This window comes from Microchirus variegatus (assembly GCF_963457635.1).
Source record: "Microchirus variegatus genome assembly, chromosome: 5".
NCBI classification, from domain to species: Eukaryota; Metazoa; Chordata; class Actinopteri; order Pleuronectiformes; family Soleidae; genus Microchirus; species Microchirus variegatus.
The window spans coordinates 10512569-10535136 of NC_139806.1; the positions used below are offsets into that span (position 1 = coordinate 10512569).

Consider the following 22568-nt stretch of genomic DNA (forward strand, 5'->3'; position numbering starts at 1 on the left):
AGAGAGACTATAAAGTTCTGTTGTGTTCAAATGATTAGTGTCCCCTCTGCTGTTCTTGGCTTTGCATCCTCATTATGATCAGTTATTGCTGTAATGAGCAGGTGAAGCGTTCAGCTTGGCGAGCGATAGCCTGGTCAGAGAGTGTGGCCGCGCGTGCCTTGATACACAAACGCAGTCGACCTCAAAACCAATAACCTTTAAAGGTCTTTGCACACCACACACTTTATATAAAGTTTGACTGCACTTCAATATTTTTCAAACCCTGGGCTGGTCACCAGTTCATCACAAGGCCACATAGAGACAAACAACTATCCACTGTCATGCTGTCCAATTTGCCTAATCCCCAAATCTGCATGTTTTTGGACTGTGGGAGAAAAACCCACACACACACACGGGGAGAACATGCAAACTCCATGCATTAGCCAAATCATTAAAATACACCATCACCACTCTAGACACTCCTGTGAGAGTTGAGATTGGACAACTTTTGTACACTACACCCCCTCAACCAGTAAAGAAAGATTGGAAGTTACTTTCCGAGTCCCTTTACTATGAACCCTTGACTGCCTATCCTTCAATCTTTTAGAGTCACTTCCTCAAGGTTCAAGTCGGCATTGCCTACGAAGTGCTGAGAGGCTTATTACACGTCTTGTCACTGTTGAGTGGAACTGAAATGATGTGGAGAGAAGCAACATACGAGATGATGGCTGAGAGGAACTCTCTTTAAGTTCATTTAATGAGGGGGAAACTTCTGAACTTTCAAATGCCTGTCTCATCCCTACAAAACGAGTGATCCTCATGACTTACACGTTGTTTTCTAATTTTATGACAGCATGTGCTGCAATCAAAACACCACCAACCCTTGAGTGAACTTAACTGGGACACTACGGGATTGTAAATGTAATAAAGGTAGCTGATTTAGTTTCTGGCATTGCTATAATTGCTGGAGTTTTTAAGTGAAAAGTCTTGGTGGTGTTCAGCTGCAAAAACGCCTCTGTGATCTTTCTCTCCTCGCTGGCAGGACTGAAACTGTGCCATATCAAAGTGAAGTTGATTCCCAGCAGCCCTGGTTTATACTTTTGACAACTGTCGCTCGACATAACTCAATGATTTTTCAATTTGAGTTTTCCAGTTGCAAGGAAACGCTCACACACTGTCTGAACTTGCAAGAATAATTTTATTGCTGCGATGTCCCAGGACAAGACAGTTCCGCCTGGAACTCGTTCCCCGTCGACATCCGACAATATAATTTTAAGTATCTAATGTTTGCAATCTGACAAACGTTAGATATTTATAATCAAATGTCCGATATTGACGGGTAAAACTTGGAGAACGAGTCCCAGATGGACATCGACTCGAAGCGCATGACAACCGGGTCCAGCCAATCAGCAGGCAGCTTCCTAAGGCCCACCCACAAACAAAAAAACCACATCGCAAAGAACAAATCTGGGGGCGCAAAGAACAAAACAACAAAATTTGTGCTGGTTACGTTAAAGGCTTCACCGTTAACGCGTGAGGCGTTTCTATGACGACTGACCGGAAAAAGAAGCATGTGACGTCATGTTTACGTGACTCCCGATTGTTAAAATGAGTCTCTAAAGTAATGGTTAATTTTAATTAACTTTAAAAACAGAGGCACGCTGGTTATTTGTGGCGCTGTTATTTTCCTTTAATAAACAGACCACTCCAGTACGACTGTAGGCGCGCTAAAGGAGCTAACTGGTAAACAGTGCCTGGACTCCCTAACCCTAACCCTCCAGTGAATATGAATATGTTGGTGTCACAAGGAAATTGCACAGGTGCGCGACACAAGGAGAGAGTGTCAAGCAATACTTTTTTACCTGTCCATTTCTGTAGCTTGACACATTTTAAAGTGTTGCACTGTGCAGTCTAAATCAGTCATACCATGAGCGGCCCAGCGACTGATTTGATGGTACATTTCACACTTTCATTGAACCAGACTTCAGCTACACACACACACACACACAAGAACAGGAAAACACATAGACTAGGCGCAGCACTTTTGCCTGCCTTGTTTTGCCTCAGCGTTCCAGCTCCTGAGTCGGCTCCTGTGTTCTGCCAGCACAGTCTTTGGCTGCTAACCATGATTGATAGCAGGACTGTTGCTTTAGTACACCACTAGCCTCTTGGGGTCTGCCAAACACTACACCGGCCTTTCGCCCATCAAAGGTCCTCTCTCAGCAAGAATCCTCAATGCTGCATCGAGTTGCTTCACAAACATTCGCTGCCCCCCTCCCAACGCTCCTCCTCTTCGATGTTTCCTATCCTCCTGTTCCACCTCTCATGATTGTAGTTTTATTGAATGAGAGGAAAGTCAAGTAAATCTGCCAAGTGCTTGGGAATAAGCGTCACCAACTGCTCTCTACAGACAAACGGCGTGTAAAGGAGGAAATCACGACTGAAATTACGGGCGAGGCTCCATCAGGATGCTGGGGGAACTCGGGGGCCGGATGTATTGAATTGGGGGTCGGTGTGTCGTGTGTGTGCACTGGAGATGAAGTTCTGGGACATTCATTTTCATTTGGAACGTCCCTACACCTAAGGGACATGATGATTGGTACAGAATTGACTCGTTGAAATATAGAGCAAAAGGCCTCTTTTCACTGTTAAATTGCTTTTTGGTCTGGAGATCGTGCCTCTAGTCCCTTCTTCTTACAAGCTCTTATGGGACTATCAGAAGAGTGATGTTCCTCCCAAGTGTCGGAAGTCTTAACAGAATTCACCAAATACTGAGAAAGAAAAGAATCATATCTGCCAGCTGTGAACAAGCTGTCAAAGTTGAGTGCATTGCAGTCCTTACACATGTCTGCTTTTCAGCAAACGCAACTGACATCTTTGACATCAAGAATGCCTCACATGTCTGGATCCTCAAATATTCTGTTTGAACCTCCAACTCCTGTTAAATTGAAGAGAATAACATCACAAAGCTGAATACAAGGTGGAACTCTGTGGGGGAAATTGTCAATTGGCTGGAGTAAATTGAGCACTTGAGGGCTCACATTCAAGTGACAGGTTTTGTTGAAAGAGTTGGCATTTTATTTCATTTCATTTCATTTGATGATTGGACTCACTTAGTCCCTGTAATTCAAACACATGCAGTGACAGACAAACTCCCACAGAGACAGCCATGTGGACAGCCTTCATTCACTCTATGCTTTTGTGATATATCAGAGGCGTAAAATGTGGATATTAAAACATTGGAATCAGTGAGAAATAAATGAGGTGAAGCCTAAGGCCCTGTTTGGACTGCAGCCCAAATCAGAGCATATTCAAATTATATCTAGCCTTAATTTTTTTTCGAGGTGGTCATACGAAGGTGGTTTCAAATGCAATTCTAATCGGATTTTTACAGAACAGTTTCAATCTAAAAACGACGTAGATCCGTAGAGGCGGAAGTTGAACGGAGGTGCGTTAAATAATCAACACAGTGGAAAATATGATAAAAGCATGAAAGACAACAACTTGTATGTAACTGTTGTACATATTGTTCATATATCCCCTTTAACAGAGTGCCTAAAGTAAAAGCAAGAAATTCTGTGATACAGAATGCATCCAGTACGCTTCATTTTCGTCACTGATGTTTGACGTGTACGTTAAACATAATAATGTACACGTATAAAATATGTACTAAACTGCCACTTAAGCCAGTGATGATTGAATAATTACACGAATAAGTAAGTGAACAGGTGATCCTGAACATGTAAGAGTGTGGATTTAAGAATGTGTGACAAAATTAGCATATTCCCATTATCCAAATCTGCTCAATAAAACTTGTGGACACTTCCACGTCACATTATGCTGGGAAATATTATTCCCCCACACACATTTATAGACGCTTGTGCACACATAAGAGTCATATAGTATGACTGAGTTTCATGAGTTAGCAGCAGGGAGGCTAACGGCTCATCAGTCAGCGTGTCCTGGAACTGCCTATAACACACACACACCGTGTGTATGGCTTTAAACACATACCCGGTGTGTACCGTATAACTGATTTTCCCAGTGAGGCTTCAGTGGAAAACATAATGAGACACTTCATTCCGACAACAAATTAGTTACCAACATGAATATTTAAATTTAACATAGCTAAGGAAAACCATTATCCAAAGTGCAAAACTACTCCATTACTATGTCCAGTATGATTTATCGAGTTCATACGCTCCTGAAAAAGCATAGTTTTTTATCTTAATCTTTAATTATAACCTGTATCTACCTAGGGAACTGGTCATCCGACATGATGCACTGCCATGTTGCATGTTCTCCTGCATATTTAAAGGGCAGGGTGAGAGGAGGGTTATCATGTGTAACCTCTGTGTGACATGCCGCAAAATCCTACACACTTTTAAAAACACATTTTCTGATGTTGAACTTCTAGAACAGACCCTCTCAACATGTAGTAGTTGTGTTTTTTTTTTATTCTTTAAAGGTCCCATATTGTGAAAAACTAACATTTAATACTTAAATTTGGGACTCTGGAGGCCCTACCAGTCCGAAAAAGAGGACTCACTCGTATTTTCCTGGAATTCTTGTATCGCGGAGCTCTGCTTTGTCCGTAAAACATGCGAGAGTGCTGGCGAGGGCAATGGCATCCTAAAACTGGAAGTCTGTGAAAAGTTCTATTCTTGGCTCCACAGTGCAGCACAGAGTTCTACACAAACTTCCAGCCTCAGAGGATTTATCTGTCCAGTGGATACATGGATGACGGCAATGTGCCTGCTAGAGCCTGCAATGATGATCACTTTTCCAAATGCTAACTGCTGTTTGCTCCCAGTAGCCTCTGTGGCTGATGTCATTTCCTGTTTTATTTATTTTTTTATTAAGAGATACTACTAAACAGAGCGTTCTGAACAGTGCTTCATCCTTATGGTATTTTGACCAAAGCATGTTACAGACATGTTCATTAGGACACCAGGGAACTAGTTTAACTTGGAGAAATAGGGTATAATATGAGTCCTTTAAAACATTCTGCTCTGTGCAATGTTTAAAATGCACAACATGTTAATTGGTCACAAGAAACTGCAAAAGCAGAACGCAAATTATGAAACCTCTCCATTCCAAACGTTGTGATCTAATTAAGAAATAGAATTAGTTTGGAATATAAATCTCCAGTCGATATCAACATGTCACTGAGCAGACGGTGTTTATTCGGAGGGACCGGCAAGAAATGAAACATGGAGCAACCACCATCAACGTGATAATATATCTGTGGCCGCTGCTCCACTTTCAATGCACAATTCTCCAGAGGTATGTTAGATTTATATCCTGAGGAGAAATACAGGTGGGCCAGAGTTAGACTATAATTCCATGAAATTAATCGCCGTTCATGACTGCTATGCTGAATAAATAAGCAAGAGTGTATTATGTCAAAGCTAGTGACAAAATGCTGCTATATTGTCCAGAGAGATGGCCGCAGAAGCCGGCGCTCTCAGATGAGCGGCTGCCTCACACTCACAGTCTCTAATTAGGCCATGGCTTATTGGGTCAGGATGGGTGGGGTGATCAGAACATGAGCAAAATGAAAACGACTAACATCCTGCAGCACACACAGCAAACCCCTTTTTTGCCTGCAGGTACTTGATAAAGAATGAAACATTAATTCACTAGTGGCTACTGCCTGGTTATATCATTACCTGAGGCTTTGTTACCTTTTGCACTGAAATAATTCACATTAATGCACATAAAGATATAAGATAAGAAGCCAGAACTGACCATGCTCTCCAAATGTGTCCTGCTTCTGTAATGAGACCTTGACAGCACTTTAGTTTGGCTTTTGTGTGTGTTTGTGTGTGTATGTATATAATTGATTTTTCTTTTCTTGTGTACAGTGTGTAAGTGCATACACATTCCATCTGCAGCTCACATGAGTCTGTCAAAGATATTGTTTAACAGTAGTACCTAAAATGAAATATGCTTCCTTTTGTATTAGTTCTACATTAATCACGTGATCTCACATTTAAACATCACTTGTTATAATCATCTGCCATTTGACCTTGATGACTCAGACTCAGAAGCTTTTCTTTGGTGTCTCCATTTCTTCCCCCTCGGTTGTTTGGGGATATTGATGTAACTTTGATACTTGTGTCCTCTTTGGGAAGCAAACACGAAATCTAATACGTTAAAAAGCGGGTTTGATTCTTTCAGATCCTTCTGTCCCACTTTGTTTTCTTGTGAGGCAAATGAACTGGGACTTACCAGATGCCCCTTTTTATTTACTGTGTATGGGATTGTGATGACAGCCATCCAAACTTTTTGCAGAGTTTATAGTTCACGATTCAATAATTAATATTAATATATCTGAATAATTTAATGACTTTATGACGTGATAGATAGTGATTTGAGCGACTGGGTAAGAAAAACAGAAAGAAAGCATTTGTCCCACTTGAAATGATCTGGACACAGAGGAAGTTTATGGGTCAGCGAGTTACTTTCTGTCTTTGCCAGAACATAAGCTGTTTGGGGCAAGTTACTGATCAAAGTGGAAGCCTATCATGTGGCCTTTTGCAGGATTGGTTATTATGACCTTTGGCTCTTTTATCTGCTTTTCATACTTCATCTGTCCAGTCTATTAATACAGACAAAAAACACCATCAGGCAAACCAAGAACTGCAGACCTGAACCTTGATTTGTTGAATTGTTGAGAAGATAGTAGATACCTTTATTCATTTCCTCTCATAATTGTCACTAACCTGCCATGGTTCTAAATAAAAGATGCAATAGGAACCAAAATGCTCTGTCTGCAGTAATAATATAATATTCTGCAGATACTGAGCATTTATTTACGTCCAATATCATGGTCAAGCTGCTAATGACAGGATGCAAGTCTAAAGTACCTAATCTTCATAATGCTGCCCTTCCTCATTTATTGGGTGGGTCTTTTTCCTCCTCCTCTTTCTTAACATTCTTAAAAAGTTTCTGTCCGCAGTTCAAAGTTCTTCAACACCGTTCAAAGCTTCCCATCGCAGTCCAATGTCCTCCTTCTCCTTCTTCCAATCTTCACACCCCCCTTATCCCGACTCGACTCCATCCACTCTCAAAGTTGCTGGGGGTCAGACGTCTGCCTATTCTGACACAAACTTAATTTTATCGGAACTCGATCTACTAATCGACATAACACCCTGATTAGTAGTTTATTAATTAGTGCCGTTGTACGCTTAGAATTCAAATTTGTCAATTTGAGCATGTGTCGCTGCTTGGACCGTGTGATGTTTGTCAGACTAAAATAGGTTGATGAGGTAACCGTTTGCATTTGTGATTTAATGTCACTGTGTTGTTGCCATTCTCTATTTCCCTCCCACATGCAAGTGTTCTAATTGTTTAATAAAAAAGTTTAAACTCATTAGCTTACCTAAGTCAACACATTTTATTACCTGACTAATACATCTTCTTACCATAAACTCCTGTTTGGAAACCATTGATTCAATTACTTTGGGTTAACTGTGAGTGGAAATCACTACTTTAGTTTATCTGCTCTTCTGTGACTGTCATGTTTGCGCTCATCAAACCCATCCGAAAAAACTGCTCATCCTCCCGTCCATAAATCTAAACGCAACAATTACTTTTTCTCTCTTTTTTCATTGGCCGGGCACCATGACCAAAAGCTCATGCACATTATTTAAAGTCAAAGTCCCTTGCCCTTGCTCGCTCCTTGTTTAGTCTGCCTTCTTGCTGTCAAATGTAAATGTGCCTCATTTTCATACAAAAACAACGTGTGCCAGTTTGCTTTCCGGGAGGGTGAAAAGGTGGAGACGGGATGGAAGTTATAATGACAACTGAGACAACCAAGGTGAAGAAGATGGATGATAATGGCACCGTGAAAAGGAAAGACTGGGCTGAAAGATGGAGAAGGAGAGGGTTTTTAAGAGAGTGTAAGAGCGGAGTGAGAAAGCAGGGACTGAAGCAGTGACTGAAGAAAATTAGATGAGCTTTTTTTTTTAGGTGTGCACGTATCGTGTGTGTGTGTGTGTGTGCACGCGTGTGTTGTATGGAAAATGTGAGCGATGATAAACACACACTCGCACAAGATATGCCAGCCTGCAGTGATGTTAAAAGAGAAAAACAGAGAGTTGGTGAAGGATTCTCAGAGGGCAAGTGAATACAGAGATGAGAAAGTAAAAACAACAATAGGACAAAGAGGACAAGGCATAGTTGTTGCCACATATGGGCAAAGATGCATCAAAATGTACTTTAAAATAAAAATACCAAATACAGCAGCCAAACCATATATCAAACTTAAGTACTGTAAGTTTGTATTAGTGTAGTGTATAGTAAAGTATATCATAGGGCTGCCAATCTCAAATCAAGTGGTTTTGAGGCAGAAAAAAACCTTTAGGTCACAATGTGGAATCTACAGCCACTTTTTGGCAAGTGCAAAACAGCAGTTTAGGGTTTGTATATCCACCACAAAACTGGACTGGATAAGTTAGAGCACAGAGCAGGTCAAAGATTTGGGGATTAGGCAAATTGGCTACTCTAAATTGACCGTAGGTGTGAGTGTTCATGTCTCTATATGGCCCTGTGCTACCCCGCCTTTTGTCCTATGTCCCCCACGGTTGCCGTGCAGAGGAAGTGGATGCAGGTTGCAGGTTGATATTATTAACATCTCTACTTCTCCACCACATAACTTGCATGATGATGGAAAATTATGTAGCACATGAGAGTGTTGCTCGATATCCACAGGGACAATGAGTCCCATAATGAATTCAAACCATAAAAAAAGATGTTGAGAGAAGGGAGGGGGGAGGCTCCATCTGTCTCTTTGTTTGTGTGTGTGTATGTGTGAGTGTGTGTGTGTTTGTTGTTGTTCTAACGTGTCATGGATCTATGTCACTGTCCAAGCACCGGAATATAAAATGCTGCTTTGTGTTGATAGCTTGATGACACTGAGGGAAGAGGCCGGCGGGTGTTTGGACCACGTCATGCGACACCGCTGATGAACTGATTAGTTTGAATAAAGAATCATAAGAGCCAAAATCATTACTGCAACCACTTAATCTTCGGTGGGCGACCACAAGCATAATTATGTCCAGTTTGAATCTGCAGCGGCTGTGCATGCTCCCTGTAGTACAATACGTTCCATTCCAGTTAGTGTTGAGCACTTTTCTTGGTCGAAAGACAACAAAGAAGACAGTTGCCATGGTAACTTGCCGGAGGTTATATGAGGTCCACTGGTACCCAAATATATACAACTCGGTGCTGAAAGAATACGAGGACACACTAAAGAGGGTGAAAAGCCGAGTGAGACAATTCTGCAACTAGAATTGAATGAAAACTGCTTTTTTTGTGTGGTTTGTAATAAATACATCAGAGTGAAAACAGAGCAAGAAAAAAATCATTGCAGCAATGACCTCAATTACCCAATATGTCAAGGTAGATCCGTTTGGTGATCCAGTACCTTAAAGGTCCCATATTATACAAAATCAACCTTTTAATAATTTAAATCCTATTTCAGAATCTGGAGGTCCTATCAGTTGGCAAAGTGTGAAAAAAGTCCCCCTCAGTCTAAGTACAGGAGATAAAACACTCATGTTGACTTCCACTGTCCGAGAAAAGTTCTATTCTTGTCTGCACAGTGCAGCACAGAGTTCTCCACAAACTTCCAGCCTCAGAGGATTTATCTGTCCAGTGATACATGTTATATATGACGGCAATGTGCCTGCTAGAGCCTGCAAATTATCACTTTTCTCTTGCTGTTAGCTCCCAGTAGTGTTGTCATTTTCTGTCCGTTTTTAAAAAAAAGAGATACTACTAAACAGAGCGTTCTGAACAGAGCTGTTTTGGCAGGGTGATTGAACTGCTGTGGTGCTTCATCCTCATGGTATTTTGACCAAAGCATGTCACAGACATGTTCATTAGGACACCAGGGAACTAGTTTAACTTGGAGAAATAGGGTATAATATGAGTCCTTTGATTCCTAAACGGTTTAAAAACTGGCAGATATCAAAAGTGAACGTTATCTTGGGAAAAGGCCAAAGCCATAAAATCAAAATAAATCCAGGCGGCCTGATTATCATGATGGTCATAAGAGGGTGAAAGATATCATTTTTACAAAAATCGATGACACTGCCTGATCCTATGTATTTACTCCATAGCAACCGATGCAATCTGTCAACGTGGTTGAGAAAGTGACACCAGGCCCGAAGTCAATAATGGAAAACAGACCGTGTACCTGTTATGAGATCTTCTCTGACTCAAGTGCTCGCAAAGAGACAAACTCACCTCTCACAGTTGTCCTCTGCACTGAAAAACACTTCAATTTGCCATAACAGTGCAAAAGAGGTGACAACACTGACAGACAGTCAAGAAGTGTCTGAAAGCAATCACTGACGGGTTCTGCCCATGTGTCTGTCTGTCATCTCTTTTTTAACGGTGTGTTTTTCTCCATTCCTTTTTTTATTAAAATCCTCTCCGGAAGCATTTAATGAATGAGTGAGTGAAGCAAAATTGAACCAATTAAGAGACACTTATTCATGTCCTGGAATCTGAAATATGCCAGTTACTTCACAGAAAGGTGTGACAGTGACTCAACCTCCTACACGCTCTCTTCACACCGTCTTCCTCTGATATTTGGTCTCAGATGAAACATGTCAGACCACCTCGGATCAGACCCCGTGTGGATTGCCCAAATGATCATCACATTAGGAAAGGGAACTTTTAATAGGCAACTTGCTGACCTACTTAGATCTTTTTCCAGCTTTTCATATCCAGCCTGACCGGACTACTGAACGTAGGCATTTACTTTGACATGGCGCTATCAGTGAGCGGCACAGTGAGCCGTTTAAAACGAGATAAGTAATGCACATGTGATCCTGCACAGACGAAAGAGTGCGAAGAAGTTAAGCGTGACATATAATAGATACATGAGAGACTTTCAGGAGAGCAACAAAGGCAAAGCTGTATGAAGACAAAGAGCCAAGGAGTGAAGCACTTTTCCTCGACCCTCACCTTTCATCTGGACAAAGAACTGTGTGTTTCTGCTGATGAGGGAAGACAGCAAATAGATAGTGTGGAAGGCAGTAAAAGAAAAGTGGCAAAGTGAATGAAACGGATAAAAAAAAAAAGCAAAGAAAGGGGAAGAAAACCTCGCACAGCAACACATTAATAAAAAGGCCAATTCACCCAACATAACACTGAGTTGAAGAGCACATTTTGACGAGACAGCAGATGGGACGGAGTCGGGACGCATTGGCTGCACCTTTTTTTTCCTGCCAGAGTTTGTTTGTTTGTCTGTCTGTTAGTGACCAACATAAGTCGTAAAGTAACGGACAGATTTGGATGAAATTTTCAGGAAATGTCTGTGTGATCAGTACACGCTGCGCACCGGCAGGGTGTATTTTGTAGGCACTGAGCTGCCTTGGCGGAGGTCTGTGCTCTCCAAGTGCTTTTCTAGTTTTTAAGCACAGCCTGATTTTAGTGCATGTTGCTGCTGTGACGGAGTTCAGCGGGCATTTGTGTCCCTATATTGTGAAATTAAGGTTGTTTTCACACCTAATAGTCCGCTAGACTCCATACGATTGGGGACTCGTTGCAACATTCAGCCGGTCCGAGTTTGCTTTCACTCTGCACTTTAGTGAAACGAACCAAACCTTTTGAATAACGCATTCCCCCTCCTCGCCTGAGGTGGCGCTGCATCAAGAATTACTGAAGAAGACGGCAAACAACGAACAAGAAAACATTCTACATATATACAGTACACTGCTAAACCACTTCTCCCGACTATCGATCTATGCGCGCGTATGATTGCGTTGCATTTACCCACAATGCCCTGCGTTGTAGTCCACTTCCTGCATTTGGCCACCTGTTCCATAAATATTTAATATTTCCATACATTTCAAGGAACAATTTCTTAAGAATTTGGACTCTCTTTTATGTGCTTGAATCAAATCAAAACTGTTTCATAAGCCATGACCCACAGTGTCAATATTGCAGTAGAGACACTTCTTTGCTTCCAGGATTTAAAGCAATTGGTTTTACTCCCACGGCTGTCGCTTGTGTTCTTAATTTAAACGTCCCTGGTAATGTAGAGTGTAACACAAGCGTGTGAGACTCCAGCATCTGTTTAATCAGCTGCTACTGCAGTGGTCACACCCATACCTTACATGCAGGAGCTCCGTTTATCATTGTAACCTACATAATAAACTTTGTGTTACTTTGTTACCCAAAGTATAACAGCAGGTTTGACACTGAGCATACTGTTTGTGGACCTAGTAAAAAGCGAGTGATTGTCCATTAAACGCGTTTGCAAAAACATTCAATGGATGTTTTGATGGAGCTGCGTGTGGACCAAAACAGAGAGGATGATAAAGATAATGTGCTGGAATATACACATTTACAATGTGTGCATAGAACATTAAAGCAGAAATATTCCCCCTGCTATAAATATATTCTCCTTTATGATAACCATATACTATATATTCTTTCATCAGTGTGTGCGACTGCTCACTGCAGCTGAGCTGCTACACACATTGACAACCTAGAGTGTTAAGGTTTTTGAAAAATTGAACAAATCATTTTACTTGAAATAACCCAGGTTGCATAATACAGTGTTGATGGTGCAACCAGGGCTATTTTGTGCGAATATTGCCGTTTTAATGGATGTCGTCCCCATTTCCCCATTGACTTACCTGCCTGATGGCGCACAGCAGCTTCCCATAGCAGAACACGATCACCAGGAATGGAATAATGAGGCAGAAGACAAACAGGCAGACGATGTAAGAGATGTTATTCGCCGTCCTGGCCATCCAGTTTACAGAGCACGTCGTCCCGGGACCCTCTGGACCATAGTGACTCCAGCCAAAGAGTGGCGGCGTGGTCCAGATGAGGGAGTACACCCAGGACAGGGTGATGCCGAGGCAGATCTTACGGTAGTTGGAGGCGTCCGCCTCAGCAGGGACCACCATGGTGGTGTAGCGCTCATAAGAGAGGACAGCCAGGGAGATGAGGGACACAATACCTGCATTAATTAAAAAAAAGAAAAAAGAAAGGGAATATGTTCAGGTGACAAAACCAATCATGCAGACAGGACACACAAGACAGCAGGAGTAACACCCAGTGTGGTCTTCTGCTGCTGTAGCCCATCTGTTAAACACTTTGATGTGTTGGGTGTTTAGCGATGACCTTAGTTATTATTTAGTAATTATTTGAGTTACTGTTACCTTTCTATTATTTCAAACCAGTCTACACAATCTCCTCTGGCATCAACAAGTCAAGTCAAGTTTGATTTATATTGCCCAACATCACAAATATAGTTTGCCTGTAAGGGTTTCACAGTCTGTACAGCATGTGACACCCTCTATCCTTAGACCATCTATCCTTAGACTCTATCCCTAGACCCTCTATCCTTGGACCTTCTATCCTTAGACTCTATATCCTTAGATCTTCTATCCTTGCCCAACATCACAAATTATAGTTTGCCACAAAGGGTTTCACATTCTGTACAGCAAGTGACACCCTCTATCCTTAGACCTTCTATTCTTAGACTCTATCCTTAGACCCTCACAGTGAGTGAAGAAAAACTCCACAAAAACCTGTGTACAGCGGTAAAGAGCCACAGAGGAGGGATCCTTCTCCCAGGGTGTGAACAGAGGGCATTTTTTGACAAACGAACTGCTGTTCGCTGGGGATTTTCTCTCTTTTGAACCCTTCTCTGTAAACCCTAGAGATGGATATACTGTATGACAAATCCCAGTAAATCAGCAGTCTCTGAAATACACCTTTCTTTTCCTCTCTGATGCTCAGTTTGATGTTCAGCTGGCCATCTCCACCATGTCTTTATGCCTAAATGCACTGATTTGTTGCGATGTCATTGGCTTATTAAATATTTATGTTAACAAGCTATAAAACCGGCGAACCTAATAAACCTGTCAGTGTGTGTGTGTGTGTGTGTGTGTGTGTGTAGTACATGAGCGGGATGTAACACCATAGGCTTGATGTGCTGGTTTGTTGTGCCACTCGACATGCTGACTACTGTACATCACATTTAATGAGGCCATCAAATTCAGACTAAATCTGCCCAAGTGTTTATCTACTGTGCATTAACATATAAACGTACACAGTCACTTTGATTCTCTCAAATCAAAAGTACACCTTGAGTGAGCTTCATGGTTTACAGCTTTTGAAAAAGGGAGGGTTATAATTATTTCTCGAGTGAAATGACCAACATAAAAAAAACCAACAACCCTGGATTGAACGTAGAAGTATCATCTGTCTGCAGCAGATACGTGCTGCTGTAAATCTGAACGGCCCTGTAGTGTCTCGGCTTCACAGAATCTGTGCAATGAAATGCAAGAGATGAGATTTAAAGGAGCTCACTTAGATTTTTGGAAGCGCTGTGAACATGCGTACATATAGATTCACACTTAAGTCAGAGACAGACCAGCAGTAAATCTCAGTATTTATGCTCATCCCTTAGCCTTTTTTGTCCTTTTTATGTTTTCAAGGCATTGTAATCCACAAGACCGAACTTCATACCCATTGATTTTTCATTTGGGTGGATGTAGTATAAAAGTAAAGAATTAGAACAAGTTAGAAAACATTTTTATTTTTTTAACTTCTGCATGTAATTGCGTATACATCAGCCATTTTATTTGGTACACAGGACAACAAGTGCCACCTGTAGTTCATCTAATTCAAGGTTTGACAGTTTGTGTTCTCCTCTGACTTCTGCAATCAACAAAGCATTTTCACTTATATTTCCTCTTTTTCAGGCCATTCTTGTTTAACCCTCGAGATGGTTGTGCATAAAAATCTCAGTAGATCTGCAGTTTCTGAAATGCCTCAGACCAAACGATTCAAAGTCATTTAAATCGCCTTCCTTCCCCAATTCTGATGCTTGGCTGCATTAATATGCAACTAAGTTGTTGCCATGTGATGCGATATATATTTGTGAACAGGTGGACTTGATAAATGGTCGGTTAGAGTACATTTTATCGAGCGTGCTGCACCGCCTGCTTTTACTCGTCTGTGGCCCCAGATATTGTGATGATGTTGCTTTTCCTGCTTAGCCCTCAGGCTTTTATTAGCTCTGTTGTGCAATATTACACACTTTTACAACAAATTGCTTGTTGTTGTTTCCCCATGTGCTTTGACAAAGGATGATTTCATTTCACTGTGGTCTCACAACAGGTGGATTGGCTGATGCCGTCTGCTACTTCTTGTTTAAAACTGAGTGCCTTCAGTGTTGTCAGCTTCTTAAATGTCAATATTTACTGTATTATATCGCGTTTGTTTGCTTATCTGTGACACTGGACTGAATTTCTGTAGTTTGTGGACAAAAACGAATTGGTTAATCGGTAATAAAAAGTTGCTGCCATACATGACTCCCTATGTGAGCGTCAAACGCATTCAAAACAAGAGTTTTACTGGGTCGGAATAAGTAAGGTAACATAGTCACACACTGATTTCCTGATTACTAAAATAACAAAATAGAGGCAAAGAATGATACTGCACAGCAAAAGCTTCTGTGGGCCTTCACTTTAGCTGTACATGGTGAGCCCAAAATGGCATCATGAGCCAAATAGAATCGCTATTTCTCAGACTTATTAATAGTTGTCCCCGATGACTCACGTACAGTGTAAACAAACTTAAATACCGACAATGAAATCCTCTGGCCTCAGGCTCTACAAAACGGTTGAAGTTTATCATAATTTATCAGTTATTGTTTGCAAATCCCATCACATCCCTACTGTTCTGTCTCTGGAAACGTGGAGGGAATCTTTATTCAAGCCAGTGCAGTGTAAATGTGAAAGACAACCACAGAGCTTTGGAAGAATTGATATATATAAATATATATATACATATATATATATATATATATATATATATTTTTTTTTTTACCGCAACTGAAATTAAACATCCCTCTTCATCTATCCTCCAGACTTCAGGCGAGATCAAACGCAGCACTCCAATCTAATATTTGAAAATGAAACGCGCTGTGATGCAATAACATCTTAAATCAAGGGGAAAAAGCGTCTTTGTTCGTCGCTGTGTTGTGTTCCCTGACTGTCATTGTGTTATTTGTCTGTTAGAAAGTATCTGGCTTAGTATTGTGATCACTCTGTGTATCCAAGAAAAGAACGCTGGGATGAAAAACACAGGATGGTGTAAAGCTTTGTTTGTTCTATAAATCCCATCATACTTTTTCTTTTTTTTTTGCCTCAGTCACCACTGCAGTAGAGAAATACTGTGATGTCCATCATGATCCTCAACAAAAGACAAGACTTTCGTTAGGTACCAAGTATTGGGGTAGCATTAAAGAGTCTCACAGAGTGTGATTCCCTCTAATGTACAATTTTAAACCAGATACCTTATCACTAAATATATCTTTTGTTACCTTTAATTCACTATTGATTACTCCAGCTCAATTAGGTGTCTCACTCTCTGACCTTTATAGCAGAACCACATTGCCACTCCTGTTTTTCCCCTCCCTGCTGGGACTTCTTTCCTCACCATCGAGACAGATTAGCATCTCTCTGGCCAGGTGCTGTACATGTTTATATGCATTTTTCTCTTCTGTACATCTGTACGTCATCATTTATGTGTGTGTGTGTGTGTGTGTGTGCACATGCAGGAGGGCACTTAATTATGCAGAGAGTTTATCCAGTGACTGTGTGCAGAGATCACTTGAGGCAGAAGGAGGCAGCCAGTCGTATGCAGGGACACGCAGAGGTGGTGTCAAATGAAAACGGGGGGGGGGGGGGTGGTTCTCTCCTCTTCCTCTGCAGAATAATGGAAGACAATAAAGGAGCAGGCGTAGAGAGAGAGAAATTCAAAAAAATGCAGGAGAGATAAAGCTGTAAAATTGGCGCTAGGAGGTACAAAGGAAGTCTAGATCGTGAGTTTTGTACGGATGCACGTGAATCTGTACAGATCAAATCAAAGTGGTTGTTCTCTTATTGTTATGTCATTCAGAAATCTTAGATTTCATGGGCCGAAAAGAGTAGAAATCGATGTGAAGAGGGACCAGGATACGATATCCTACTCCAGGCTAACAATGTCTTTTGTCACTGACAGTGATGCCCTCTCATTGAAAGTAACAATGATCTTAAAGAGAAGCTTAACACGGATTTTGACACACATGGCATTATTCATCTGAATGAAAGAAGTTCCACTTTTCCCTTTTCCCTGACCCGCTTCTCTGCTCTTTCTTACTCTCTCTGTTTTCATGGGCCCACCGAGGAGTTACTCATCCACAACCAATAGGCACTCTAATGATGCCTGTAAGCCAACACCCACACCCACACCCACACACACACACACACACACACACACACACACACACACACACACACACACACACACACACACACACACACAAACACACTCTCTCTGTCTTCATCTTCATGTAATGTTTTAGCTTGTAAAACCTGAAGTCCTGTCAGAGATTTTTTATAAATTGGCTCCTTGTGGATGTCACTATTCATGCACTTGCCTTGGTGTCAAACTCTGTTTGATACACCCAGATACTGATAAGCATGGGAGGCTCTGTACTTTACTATATGAGTGAAAGTAAGGAGTCCTGCTTTGGAAATGTATCTAAACTTAAGTAAGTTGTAAACTAAGCACAGTGCTGAAGGTTTTTTTTTTGTTTGTTTCTAAATTTGACAAAACCAAGGCTGTTAGTGGTCGATAGTGGTAAAGGAAACAGGAGAAAAAGTCTTCTTGTCCACTCACCAGCCTCTCTTTTTCTAGTACACCTGGTAAGTTCCTGGTTGGAGCCGCCTCAACTCTTTGTGCGATAAATTCAACAAGGTACTGGACATATTCCTCGTATTATTGGATCTATATTGACGTGATAACTTCACAGCAGAAGTCGAGACTCGTTGGACCAGGGAATGCTTTTCTAATTTTATTTTGTCAACATTTAATTGTCATGAATACATAGAATTGCTGCCACGTGTTTGGCTGATTAGATATGTTATCATTTCAATCATCAGGTGTGCCTAATAATGTGGCTATGTATGTCAATATTTAGTTCCCTCCTCTGTTGCTTGGATAGATTTGACAGCCACCGACTCGGTGAGTCAGGCCGTCCTGTGGGCTTTACCTGCAAATGTCACCAAAACAACTATAATCGCAATCCTCACACACTCCTAAAGAGGTACAGAATGACAACAAAGAGGGACAGAAGGACTACAAAGAAATGCAAAAAAAGCACATAACCACGAGAGACGGGTGCACAATGAAGACAAGGACATGCAAAGCGGCAATAAAAAAAGATGTCGATTGACCACAAAAGACAGCAAATTACTTCAGGGACGCCAGATAAGTAGAAATAAATGCAAAATCATCATGAGGAGATATCATATGTATACAAATGTATGGGGGAAAAGGAACAAAATAGACCAAAGGTAATCTCAGCAAGACCCAAAACAACACAGTCACAGAACTAAATCTTAAGTAGGTGGCTCAGGTCAGGCTCAGGACAAATACCTGACATCTTAATTGTCCTTATGTCCTAATATAATGTTACTTAGATTATAAGCAGCTGCTGTGCATTGAACATTAGTCGATTGGGCATAATGAAATGAATAAAAGGGAAGTTTTTGTGAGTTTTGAGCCCTTGAACGCTGAGTCAGTGGTTACTGGTACAGACCGGACTGTGTTTGGATCTGAACAATTTAATCATCTTTTAAATACCGTAAGCACATTTTCATGGCTAATTAACTTCAGGTCTTTTTTGAGGGGAAGATGCTGACCATGAAATTCAGTGACAATGATTCATTGATGGAAAGTTTACAGAAGCAGCAAAGTAACGAAAACGTCAATTATTCAAGCGCGACTTACGCACTGACAGTAGATGATTAGAGTTGATGTGTAAACAGAACCAGACATAAGCCGCAGAATTTCATATTCGAGGCGTACTGATTGATTTCCTGTGGAGAGCGGTATCGCGTAAGACCGTCTGACTGTAAACGTATAAATTCAGTTTGTTTGACATTTGAAATTGCCTTCATACAAACTGCAGCTGTTGTCCTGTCCTATTTGAAAAAACATACACTGCACAACGTCCTTTAATAACATGTGCCCTTTGATTGGACAGCTCAACGGAGCGGCGTAAATGTCATTGTGCTAATGTCAGGGAGATAAGAAATGGGTGTTTTCAAAAGCCAATATCTCCGACTTGCTGGTCTTCAAAGGTTGTCTGGACGGCTTGAGAAGCTTTTAAAGTCATTAGTGAAACTGGGACCTTAAACCGAGCATGAGGCAGAAGTCGTGAGTGACAGCAGCCTCTTTCATGTTTGATGCATAAATGGGTTCTCCTGATCAATCTGGTATCAAACTCATTTACTGTTAAGTGTCAGCCCACTGGTGGGCTTCGTCGGTATTGCAGGTGAGCCCGAGACAGGGATATATTATATAGAAATTCTATCATTTACTAGTAATTCCTCAAAGCATTTTTTTGTTCCAATATGGAAAAGTGACAAAAATATGGCGTCTTGTTTGTACATTTGTGAGCCACATAAATCAAGTAGTGGACGTGTTTTGATTACATTTCTGGGGATGTAGGTTATGGAAGGAAGAAATGATTATATTTTGGTGCCAATCTACACACGGATCACCGCTCGAGTCTATGTGACGCTCTCTAAATATTTTCTGAGAGGCAACTGTGAATAGATCATTTTCCTGCTGTGAGGTTTGATCAGAAGTAGACATGCTGATGTGAGAACTCCAAATAAGTCCTTGTGGCTGTGCTGGTAGCCTGTGAATGGATATGACATAATGTGTAATAGAGAAGATGCTGCATATGTAGTAGATGTGCTCTATGTGTGAATGGGTCAATCGGTAGTGAGAAAAATCAATACAGCAGAATATTAAGTCTGTGTAGAATATGCTAATTTTTAAACAAATGTTCAAGCGTGAGCACCTGAATCATTGCCAGCTCCATCATGTCATCCCCTGTCCTCCAACACTGCATCATTACAAAACCTCCTTCTTACTTTCACAGCTTTCCAAAGCCTACAGTTGCAAGTCCAGAACTCCTCCAGCCTCACACCTTCACATACTCTCACTACTCTCCTCGCTCGAACCTCCTGCACTCTTATCCCCCGTGGTGTCCAGAGCTTGTTCGCTGTATAGCTCTTCATCTCTGGAACAGTCTACTACAACTCATCAGTGAGTCTGACGCTCTCTGCACCTTTAAAATCCCACCTCAGCTGTTTTTTTTTTTGTTTTTTTTGATTGGCTCATTAATTTTGGCCACACAGTATTGATGATTTCTCGACTCATTTTAATCAGCCTTTTCATCTGATTTTTCTTTGCCAGTCAGCTTTTTATTGACGCTGAATTTGATTATTTAATTATTAATTCAATTGGAAATGTGCACTACTCACTGTTGTGTGCTTCATTCTCATGCTCATGCACAAATCTGAATAATGTGGGCAGTTTTGGGAAGCAAAAACATGGCAACACTTATACTAATATTAGTTGTGTTAGTTTCATACAAAGCCCCCATTTAAAGTCTTTTATCGGGCACTTCTAGTCTCTCCAAAACTGATAATTAACCCTTTTTTTTGGAGCTCAGTCTATCAGTTTGGCCCAAATCCAGGTGAGTGAGTGAGTGAGTCCCTTATTTCTCAGGTACATCACTGTGACCCATTTCCTTTAAATCAGCACTCCTGAGCAAAGGTGCCCCAGCGTCTATGCTCTGCCTTCATTACCTGTTTCCCTCGGGTGATATTATTCTGCCACAGTCGCCTGCTCATGCACTGAGACTACGTGTCCCTGCAGCACAGCAGCGCGCGCGCACACACACACACACACACACACACACACACACACACACAGCGCGGCCAGTCCAGTGATGAAGCTGCACTTGTCTGCAGGGCTACAGCCACTCCACTGAGCTAAACGAGCGTTTAGCGGCCATTGAACAGAGTGCTGCACACTCTGCATCCAAAACACCTGCTGACAGCCCCATGCGTGACGTGTTTTCAGAGAGTCTAATGACATGTTTGTCCGAGCATCTGCGAGGGAGGCTTCTCTGAATAACCCCTGGCTGCGGTGTGATTATATCAGTCTGATCCGAGTCTGGATTGCAAATAGCAAGAAAACAAATGTTTTCTTTCCAACTGGTAATTAATGGGGACTTAAACCTGCTAACATGCCTGTCTTTGTGGCTTGTACAATATTCTTAGATTAGAACATCTGCACTTTCTTGCACAGTACATATGCATGCATGCTCTCTGTCGTGACTGCACTCTGCAGGATGATCTCACACACGGAGAAACAGACACAAAGACTGAGAGCAAGCAAAAACACCGCTCCTGTGACAATATAACCAACCAGAAACAGGTGCATTTATCAGTATTTAAAGATCCACGCACGCACCGTCACAGCATACACATGCTGAACATGAACTTCATATAATCCAAGAGTCATCATAGCGCAGCGTTCATCACACCCAATCAAACAAACACCGCGGTCTACAAATGTGCCATAAAAAACAACAACAACAACAACAACAAACTATCACATCACATACACACACGCATTCCACATCTTTACCATGTTTACTCACCAAACAGGGAGTTGGCGAAGCCGTACCAAACGCACCCCGCTTTCCCAATGAGCCAGCGTCCCTGCGTGCTGGCCGCGAAGCTGAACGGAGTGCCCAGTACGCACACCAGCAGGTCGCTGACGGAAATGTTCACCAGCAGCAGGTTGATGGGGGAGCGCAGCATCTTGTAGCGGCAGAAAAGCACGAGCACCAGCAGGTTGTTCATCAGTCCCAGTGCTCCGATCGTGCCCAGGGAAACGGCCACGAGCAGGTGTCCCGTCGGGCTGAGCGTGTGCCGGTACGAGCCGCTCCCCGGCTGTCCTCCTCCCGCGGCTCCGGCGCACAGAGCGCTGTTGACCTCCGCGCAGCCGCTCAGGCTCACGTTGGACACGATCATCGCAGTTCAGCCGCGGTGCACTCAACAGCAGCTAATAATGCTTTGGCATTTCCTCTGCCCCCCTTTTTGTTTCCCTTTTTGTGGGGTCTAAAGCTATAAAAGACAAAGCTGGTGTTCCAAGTTGACAATACTCGCGTTAAAAGCAAAGTGGAGCCCAATGGAAAAGTAGTATAATAAGTAAATATATAAAGAAATAGTTTGTTGTTTGGAAATGTCAAAACTTGTGTGTCCTACTTCAGGGACAGGGGGGGTGCTCCAAAGAACAGAGGGAACAAAAAGTTTGCTTTGGCTTTGCTCCACCATGTGACGGCGCCTGTAAGGCAAACTCTCACTCTTTCCACACGCGCTGCTGTTTCTCACAGAAACACATTTTCCTCTCAGTCTCTGTTTAAATCACGCTCAGCAGCTGACGTCTGAGCGGGAGGAGGAGGAGGAGGGAGGAAGAGGAGCGCACGTGTGAGGGACCAGCATGGAAATCCAGACCAATCACACCAGCATTGTGTGTTTTATATATATATGTATATATGACCATTATATATGTAGAACAAACAAATCAGGATTAATCGCATTTAAGCATATGTTTGTCATCATAGTCCATAATTACATTTAGGGCTGATTTTGAATGAATATCTAATTTGGATTGCGATATGATGGGTG

The 22568-nt window shown here is 41.8% G+C and overlaps 1 protein-coding gene across 1 annotated transcript in view; it reads right to left on the reverse strand.

Moving 5' to 3' along the window:
• tmtopsa (teleost multiple tissue opsin a) overlaps nt 1-21911 on the reverse strand; it is a gene marked incomplete at its 5' end in the record, with an annotated part of 38970 nt that extends 17059 nt beyond the window's left edge. The window contains 2 exons of the mRNA XM_083889487.1: nt 12642-12970; nt 21536-21911. Coding sequence (XP_083745613.1) covers nt 12642-12970; nt 21536-21911 — 705 coding nt within the window. The remainder of the gene's footprint in view (nt 1-12641; nt 12971-21535) is intronic.
• Nucleotides 21912-22568: the final 657 nt, after the last annotated feature.